This window comes from Condylura cristata, unplaced genomic scaffold (genome assembly GCF_000260355.1).
Source record: "Condylura cristata isolate star-nosed mole 26May11 unplaced genomic scaffold, ConCri1.0 scaffold00002, whole genome shotgun sequence".
Classification (NCBI taxonomy): domain Eukaryota; kingdom Metazoa; phylum Chordata; class Mammalia; order Eulipotyphla; family Talpidae; genus Condylura; species Condylura cristata.
This window is the reverse complement of record NW_004567103.1, coordinates 46,849,008-46,858,938: the sequence shown is the minus strand read 5'-3', so window position 1 is coordinate 46,858,938 and position 9,931 is coordinate 46,849,008. Positions and strand designations below refer to the sequence as shown.

The 9,931-nt window shown below is 34.3% G+C and overlaps 1 protein-coding gene across 3 annotated transcripts in view; it reads left to right on the top strand.

Annotated features, from left to right (window-relative positions):
- Window positions 1-9,931, top strand: part of PHOSPHO2 (phosphatase, orphan 2) — a 28,838-nt gene that overhangs the window by 3,013 nt on the left and 15,894 nt on the right. The window contains exons 3-4 of one of the 3 annotated variants that reach the window (XR_001145688.1): window positions 2,182-2,349; window positions 6,059-6,107. Coding sequence is in view for 1 of the 3 variants with exons in the window: in XM_004674562.2 (XP_004674619.1) it covers window positions 4,998-5,723 (726 nt within the window). In the remaining 2 variants the exon portion in view is untranslated. Of the gene's footprint in view, window positions 1-2,181; window positions 2,350-4,971; window positions 5,731-6,058; window positions 6,108-9,931 lie in introns of those variants that run through there. The other 2 variants (XM_004674562.2, XR_001145687.1) reach the window with 2 other exon arrangements.

Sequence of the window (9,931 nt, the reverse complement as noted above, 5' to 3'; positions counted from 1 at the left end):
TTTTATTTTATTTTATTTTTTTATACCACTGTTCATTTTTGTACATTGTTTGAATCTCAGGTAAGTTCCCATGCCTGTATTGATCCCTCCTTCTTCCCCCTCCCTGCTGAATGTTTCTGACATTTTTCTTTTTCTTTTTTTTAAAGATTTGTTGTATTTATGTATAGAAGAACTGGGGTGTAGCCAGAGGAGAGGGTTGTGAGAGAGGATTCATGAGAGACAGAATGGGGAGCAGAACAGGCCAATATACTGAAATACACTGCTGAGGGGAGCAGTGTGCCTGTCAGGAGAGGTCTGCTGTGCCATGTGGGTCAGCTCCCTGGCTGGAGATTGAACTCATGCAGCAGTGGCTGGTAGTAGCTTGATAGTGCTGAGACCTTACTCCTGCGCCACCAGGGAGGCCCCCCTATTTTCTTTTTCCTTCTGACAGCGCACCAACCATAATCCCTTCCAGCACCATCCATGTTGCTGCAAATGGCATGAGTTTATATTTTTTGATTGCTAAATAATACTACAGTGTATGTGTGTGTGTGTGTTGTGTGTGTACGTGTCACATCATCTTGATTCTGTCATCTGTTTTGGGGCATTTCGGTTGTTTCCATATCTTAGCTATTGTAGATAGTGCTGCAGTTAACAGAGAAGTACAGATTTCCTTTCAAATTAATGTTTTGTGTCCTTTGGGTAGCTTCCTAAGAGTGATATTGCTGGGTATTACAGTAGCTCTGCTTTTAGTAGTTTAAGTTTCCTCCGCATGGCTTTCCATTAGTGGCTAGACCAATTTACATTCCCACCAGCAGTGTGTAAAGAGGGGTCCTTCTCCACATCCTTGCCAGCATCTGTTATTTCCAGTTTTTTAACATGGGCCGTTCTCACTCAAGGGAGGTAGGAATCTCATTTTGGTTTTGATTTGCATTTCCCTGATTATAAGTGATGTTGAGCATTTTTTCATATACCTTTTAGCCACTTGCATTTCCTCCTTGGAAAAGTGTCTTTTTAGTTCTTCTGCCCATTTTTGATTGGTGTGACTTAACTTGTTTAATTTGAACAACTTAAATAGCTAAATAAATATTCTGTTATATTGCTACCACATCTTATTTAACCAGTCCTCTATTCCTAGATATCTGTATATTTCTAGTTTTCATTACTGCTCACTCTTTTGGAGAGAATAGTTAATATCTCTTTTTGAGTTTTAATAAATTGATTTTTAAATAGATTTACATTTTTAAATATAAATATTTGTGCATGTTCTTTTAAGATTTAAATATAGCACTAAAGCTTTTGTTTATTAACCAAATTTAGTATTTGTGTATTATTTAACAAGGGAAAATGGATTCTTGAAATCTACACAATAAGCCAAATACTGGTGATTTTAACAACTTAATATTCCCTGTTTTTCATAGTTAAGGCTTTGTTTAATCAAAATTTTCTTCTTTCACTGCCAATATATGCTTTTTTTGTACAGTAACTTAACTTTTTTTTTTAATTGAAAACATTAGTTCACACACTGTTTATGATTCAGAGGTATAGTTCGCATCTCTTCAGATACATATTACCACAACCTATCCACACCAAGGCACTCACAATCCTCCATGATAGTCCTTTGGGCCACTTCTGTCTTTACTGTTCACCCTCACCACCTTACAGCCTCAATTCCATAGTCAGAATTATAGGGGTTGTTTTTGGTTTTGATTTCTCTCACCCTTTGTTTTGTTTCTCTGTATTCCACGTTTGAATAATATCACCCATTATTTGTCTTTTTCCTTTATATAACTGTATTCACTCCAGTTCCATCCATGTTGTTTCAAATGGCAACCCTTTTTTGGTAACCACATAGTATTCTATTGTATAGGAAAATATAGTTCACATCTCCTTAATTTTTTTTTTATCTTTTAAACATTTATATTAAGGTAATTTTGGTTTCTAACATTATAATTTCCATGTGTACAATATTATGTTTGACCTGTATATACTACATAATGATCCCCACCAAATGTATTGCTGCCATCTATCATTATATAATTGTCCCCTTTATATTTTTTATTTACCCCCAATCCATGTCTCCTCTGGCAGCTTCCCATCTGTTCTCTAAATAGTTGATGTTTGTCTGATGTAGATGTAAAAGAAAACAATAATTTCAGAACATCTGTTTAAAATTACTTTAAATGTTTTTGTTCATTTCAGGAATTAAGATGTCTTCAGTCCTTTCCTCCAATCCAGAAGATTTTGTTCTCTTCATATAGAATAGGAGTCATGTTGGTCAACATGCTGGTACTTAAAACTGAAGATTGTAAAAGCTGTTTAACTTAAGCTCTATGCTGAAGTAAAATTGTCTTGGAAATACTAAGTTGGGTAAGTACATTAAGAAAGGTTTATGTTGAGTGGTGAGAATAAACTAACAGAAAAAGATCTGAAATTAACCAAAATTTGCTAGTATGTAGAAATTAATAGTAGTGCAGCTGTTTTAACTGAGGCTGTTGCTACATATTATTTTGAGGTTAATAATCCAGGAATTTCAATAATTTATGACTAATTAAATGAAACCTTGAGGCAGTTTTCAACCTACTCAGATATTTAAAATTTTTGAAAATTATATATAAATTCAGAATGCTTAAATAGTATGTTTAATTTATAATGTACTTAGGTGCAGTACTAATGATATTGTCAGCTAAGCTTTATTATATTTATTACATTTTTTTCTGTGGGAATGTGAATTCTGCGTTTAAACCTTGGACTAGGCATTTAGAAAAAGAAGAAACCAGAATATTATATACTCTCTAAATTTACTCAGTAACCCTCTATGTTATTCTTAATTCTAAAATAGATAAAGACAGTACTTTCATATAGGTCACAGTCTCTAGTCTCAACCTTCAACTACTGGTTATTTCTGGTTATATAGACGACACATGTGGTTCAATACCATGTTTTCCATTTTTGTTGCTCTCTTCTTTTTCTTATTGGCGGAGTTCTTCAGTATTCTTATTAGGATTTCTTGCTAAACACCTCAGAACCATAAAGCAGAAGTCACAGATAGGGTATTAGATTAATGTGTACTTTGAGACTAACAAATGTTTTCATGTAATTAAAACATCTTTTTCTCAAAATAATACAACTTTGGTTTTTATTTTTTAAATTGATAGTCTAAGTATTTTTTAGAAATATTCAATTGTTACAAATTTTTATTGGCAGAATATTCTATTTTTAGAGCGTAGTACTTAAAACCTTTGAAGTCACACCAACCTGAGTTGAAAATTCCAGTTGTAATAATTTTATCAAATACTTAAGCTCCATTAACATATCTTTAAAATGGGGATAACAATTCCTACTTAATAGAGTTTTAACAATTAAATGAGATGATGAGGTAATGTTTATAGTCTAGTGCCTTGTATATAGTGATCTGTTTAAAAATACTACTCTTTTAATTTTTTTTTGCTTATACACAGCTTTTTCTGATTATTTAGTATAATTGCTTCTCCTTTTCTCATGATAATTTTCAACCATACTACTGTTGACTAGTTCATTCTTTCCTTTTTTCTTTATCATTAATGACTCATTGTCTGTTAATGAAAAGAGACTTAATTGTCATAGCATAACAAATGTAATTACTAAAGTATGTCCCAATATTTGGTACTCTATAACTAAATGACCTAGAGGAAATATAAGTAAACATGAAACTACTAATCTCAAAGAATTAAATTAACTTCTAATTTAAGTAGTTTCTTTAAGAATTTCTAGTAAATCACTAAGCAGTCATTTAGTTGTAACATTGACATTGACATTAGAAACTGATTTCAAGAAATATCAAATGGTTTCTCTTATAGGAGGGATATAGGGGAACCAAATGAGGGATCAAGGTGGGAAAAAAACAATAAAAACACAACAAAACACCAAGAAAGAGACAACTATAAATCAAGTTAAACATCATTTAAAAATTATAAATTTTGCAAGCTTTGCTATTAAATATAGTAAAAAAAATTGACTATCATAACCAATTATTTAATATGAGGTTTGCTGTAATTATTCTAAATAATTTGGGCTATTATTAATACATTAAAGACAATAAAGATCATTATCCTATATTTCTTTTTTTTTTTTTTTTTTTAAAGATTTATTTATGCACACAGACTGGGGTATAGGCCAGAGAATCAGGGGCGGTGAGAGGCTTCACCAGAGACAGAGTGGGGAGCAGAACAGGCAGATCGACGAAGTACACTGCTGAGGGGAGCAGCGGGTGGGTCAGAAGAGGTCTGCCACACCATGTGGTCACCTCCGGGGCAGGCGGGAATCGAACTCATGTAGAAGCGGCTTTAGATTCTCAGTGCAGTGCTTTAACCCGCTGCGCCACCAGGAGGGTCCTATTTCTTTTTTTTTTAAAGATGTATTTATTTATGCATGCAAGCCAGAGGTGCAAGGGCAGTGAGAGGATTTACCAAAGACAGAGTGAGGAGCACAACAGGCAGATCAATGAAGTACACTGCTGAGGGGCGCAAGGGCTCTTCATGAGAGGTCTGCCGCACCATGTGGATCACCTCTGGGGGGGGGATCGAACTTGCACTGAAGCGGCTGCACTTGCTTGCAGTGTTGCACTTTATTATGTTGCACCACCAGGGAGGACTCAGAATATCCTATATTTCTTTCTGACTTAACGTATTTTTTTAATTAAATGCTTTCACTGGGTAGCTCATAGTTTAATTCTGACTGCTAAAAAAATCATTCCCACAGGAACACAACTGATACCATGATTACCCTTTATGAATACCTTGTTTTCCATTCACTTAAAATACTGAAATATGAACTTTGCTTCATAGAAAATGGGGTGGCTAAATGGTAGTCTTGAAAAGCTTAATCATTTTTTAACTTGTTTGTATTAATCCTTTGTTTTAAATTAATGCTCAATAGTATTTATTAAATACAATTATTAGCTAGATATGTAAAATAGAGCATCTTCAGGGAATAACATTTCTTCCTTTTTAGGATAACCTGAATCTGTTTCTGGAACCATGAAAATTTTGCTGGTTTTTGACTTTGACAATACAATCATAGATGACAATAGTGATACCTGGATTGTACAGTGTGCTCCAGAGAAAAAACTTCCTATTGAACTACAAGAGTCTTATAAAAAAGGATTTTGGACAGAATTTATGGGCAGAGTCTTTAAATATTTGGGAGATGAAGGTGTAAGAGAAGATGAAATGAAAAGAGCAGTGACATCAATGCCTTTCACTCAAGGGATGGTGGAACTTCTAAGCTTTATAAGAAAGAATAAGGATAAATTTGACTGCATCATTATTTCAGATTCAAATTCAGTCTTCATAGACTGGTTTTTAGAAGCTACCAAATTTCATGATGTATTTGATAAAGTATTTACAAATCCAGCAGCTTTTAATAGCAGTGGTTATCTCACTGTTGAAAACTATCATACCCATTCTTGTGGTAGGTGCCCAAGGAATCTTTGCAAAAATGTAGTTTTGCTAGATTTTGTCCATGAACAATTGCAGCAGGAAGTGAATTATACACAAGTTGTATATATAGGTGATGGTGGAAATGATGTTTGTCCAGTAACCTTCTTAAAGAAAAATGATGTTGCCATGGCACGGAAAGGATACACATTACAGAAAACTCTTACCAGAATGTCTCAAAATCTTGAGCCTGTGGAACCTTCTGTTGTAATTTGGTCTTCAGGTATTGAAATAATTTCTCATTTGCAACTTCTAATAAAGGAATAATATGCCAACAGTTCACATGTGTATCAGTTAAGTACAGCAGTATAAAACTAAAACCCCAGATAACAGTAACTTTAAAAAAAAAAAGATGTTTTTCTCTTACTTGAAAGAAATCCAGAGGTAAGTATCTATCTCAAGGCTGCAATGTTGCTCTACTAACTTCAGCACTTGACACATGATCCAAGATTGTTGCTCAAGCTCTGCTCTCACATCAACATTTTGGACAGCGAAAAATTGTCAAGGAAGGGGGAGGTTTCATCATTATTTAAATTTGGCTAGACTTTGGCTCACACCTATCTGCAAGGAAGGATAAAAAATATATATAGCTTTTATTACAGATGCTCATATGCCTGGGAAACATTGGAAAAAACCAATCACAGAACTGAGGTAAGTACAACAGTGGTTTCTACCAAAAGTAGTTAATTGGTAGATTATATTTAAAAATCTGTTCCCAGAGAGAGAGTTACATACATTTTGCTTTCCTAGATATCTCAAAAACATGTCCAATATTTATAGATCTTAAAAATGAGTCTGATGCTTTATTCATATAATGAAAGGCTCTAAAATACATATAATGTCCTACTTTATAAAAATTTGTGTTCAAATTATTTTATATTTATAAAACTGCAGAATCATATCACTGCAGTATGCTGGTTTAATCAATGCAGGATTTCTCTTGACAGTGTAGCCTTGAGCCTTGATATAATATGCAATTTGTAGGAATATTCAGCTTTTAAGAGTCTGTTTCATATAATGTAGGAAGTTTTATAATTCCTTGTTAAAATATCCATTATATAAAATATCCATGCTTTTCAAATTACAGAAAATTTGAGAAATAGAAAAATATTCAATATAATAGGAAAAGATGGCATTTTAAAAATATATTTATTACTTTTTTTTTTTTAAAGATTTATTTTTATTTGTACAGAACTGGGGTACAGGCCAGAGATACAGCGGATGACAGGATTCACCAGAGACAGAGTAGGGAGCAGAACAGGCAGATCGACGAAGTACACTGCTGAGGGGAGCAGCGGGCGGGCCAGGAGAGGTCTGCCACGCCATGTGGTCACCTCTGGGGCAGGCAGGAATCGAACTCATGGGGAAGTGGCTTGAGCTTCTTAGTGCAGTGCTTTAACCGGCTGCGCCACCAGGGAGGGCCTATTTATTACTTTTTTACATCATTCTTCATTTTGTACTTTTTTTATCTCAGTTGTGATGAAATTCAGAAATCCTATGGATTTCCCACTACCAGTTCACCCATAAGCTATCACCATAATCCTATGTTCTCTTCACAACCCAGTTTTGATCTTAATCCCCTCTGCACTTCTGTAGAATGTCCCTGGTTTATAGTTGTTGATTTTCTTTTTACCCTATTGGAATTGATTTTTTTTTCCCAATCTTTTGCGCTCCTGCTATAAGTACAACCATCTGGTATTTTTCTTTTCTTTTCTGGCTTATTTCACTAAGCATGATCCCTTCCAGTTCCATCTGTGTTTCTGCAGAAGGCATGAGTTTATCTTTTTGATTGCTGAGTAGCATTCCATTGTGTACATGTATCACATCTTCATGATCCAGTCATCTATTTTTGGGCATTTGGGTTGATTTTACAAAAAAAGATGATATTTTCTAACAATAGTTTTTTCTGGCTCACAAGTCTTTATTTTTCTTTAATAAGTTAAAGTTTAAACACATTTTTTAAAAACATTTATTGTTATAGATTATTATTTCTGTGTGTGTAGAAGCCAGTAACAAATTGAAACTTATGGAAGTAATAGAATAAAAGAGTTTATAGTTAATGGTAGACCAAATAATTTGAACTAGATCTTCTACATAGTTCATTTAGGAAATCTGATACCTAAAAATTTTTTTTAAATATCTGCTTAAAAATATGAGCGTGCTACAATTGAGAAAGAAAAAAATGTATAAAATGATGTAAAAATAAACATAAAATTTTAAAAAACTGAAAAAAACTTAAAAAATAATAATAAAAAAAGTTAAAAAAAAATATGAGCATGCTGACAGTAATGAACAGCTAAGGAAGCACAGAAACTTAGGTAGGTGCACTGCTACTCTCTGGAATTATTGGCCAGTTCTGTAAATGACCTCTGGTAACTAAATGGAATATCCTGTAGGACCAGGGAGCTATGGAGATATGGATAAACGTCTTATAGTGATAAGCCCTTCCCCTTACTTCTTTCTTTGAGTAAGGAATTGAAAAGACTGCCCATTAAGTATAAGACAGTTACAGAAATGAATAAGTCTTCAGTGTGATGGCAGCTCAACATTGAATATACTCAGCCCAGAAATTGAATTGACAGTATCTAAGGCTTTTAGATAATCTCCCAGGTGCTTGACAGAAGCAAATTTACATTCTCTTAAGAGAACACTAACATTGTAGATATGGGGGGCAGAATCTAAGGCTCTAAGGTGAACTTCACAGTCCCTATATTCTGATACTCTACCACCTCTTGCATAGAACAAGAGGAGGTAGAGCCTATGACTTCTCTTAATCAGTAGAATACCACAAAGATAATGGATTATTTGTAATTATGTATATACAATTACATTATACCAAATTATAATGTCCATTTTGTTAAGAAAATCGTTGATTTTGAAAATGCAAGCAGCCTTTTTGTGAACTGACCTTTAGAGAGGGCCACAAATAAATGAAGATGGCCACTATTAGCAAGAAGTAGACCCTTGGTCTGACAGTCTCCAACGAACAATGGTGCATTCACATGAGCTTAGAAGTGGATCTTTTAGTGGAACCTCAGTCCAGATCAGTGCTGAACTGACACCTTAATTGTAACAGACCAGGAGACAAAAGCCCAAACAGAATTGTTCTTAAACTCCTGAACCACAGAACCTATAAGATAATATGTATGAAGGTAAGTTTGTGGTAATACTGTTCGGCACAGTAGAAAATAAAATACCTCAAAAACAGTTTTGCAAATACGTTGTAGGATGCAATAAAATTAGCAACACCAAAAATCATGAATTAACATCAACAGAAGCTTCCAATTAAGCCTATTTTCAGGACCTCCAAATAGGTTTTTGGGTACAAACTAAGAATTTTGAAAAAATTTTGAAAATAGATTTTTAAAACATGGAAACACTAGAACTGAAAACCATTACTGAATTAGGATCTTGATGAAAACAGAGCTGAAGAGAAAATTGATAAATTAAAACAAGTTAGAAGAAAATATTCAAAGTTATGCAGAGAGAAAATAATGAAAGTAGAAATTAAGAGATGTACAAACTATAGGATCAAATACAATAAGTTGATGTATCAGAAGGACAGCAGGAAAAAATGAAACAAGCAGTACTTTAAGGTGAGTGACTTAAGAACCTCACAAACTTACAGATTCAAGAGGCCTTATGCACCCCAGTAGGATAAGTGAAAAAATACATGATAGGGAACACATCATTGTAAAACTGTTGATAACCAAAGATGGCAAAAGTGTGAAGAAGAGCCCTCTCTGGTGGTGCAAGAGATTAAAGTGCAGCACTATGAAGCTACCTGACACTATTGCAGCACAAGTCCATTTCCTGACCTGGGAGGTGATCCACGTTGCATGGCAGACCTATCCTGACCCACCTGCAGCTCCCCTCTGTATTTCAGTACATCTGCCTGTTCTGTTTCCCACCCTGTCTCTGGTGAATCACTTCCCACACCTCTTGGCCTGTACCCCAGTTTTTGTATTCATAAATAAACCTTTTTTAAAAAAAAGTGTAAAGAAGCTAGAGAAGGAGTAATGACACTGAAAAGAGAACGAATTAATAATAGTTTTTCTTAAATGTTTAATAGGATTCAACAGTGAAGCCATCTAAGCCTCAAGTTTTCTTTGTTGAAAGGTTTTTTGTTTTTTTTTTTAAATAATATAATTTTTTATTTTTACATCAGTTTGTGCCTTTTTCCATCTCTGTTGTAATCCCCATGGGCTTCTCATCACCAAATCACCCATGTACCATCACGGTAGTCCAGTGCATTTCCCTCCCCTCAACTGTTTTTGATCGCATTCCCCACCCCACCCCCATAAAATGTCTCTGGTATATAGTTGTTCATTATTATTATTATTTTCTCATCTGGTCCTTTATACTCTGCTATGAATGAAACCATCCGGTATTTTTCCTTTCCTTTCTGGCTTATTTCACTAAGCATGATCTTTTCCAGCTCCATCCATGCTGCTGCAAAAGGCATGTGTTTATTT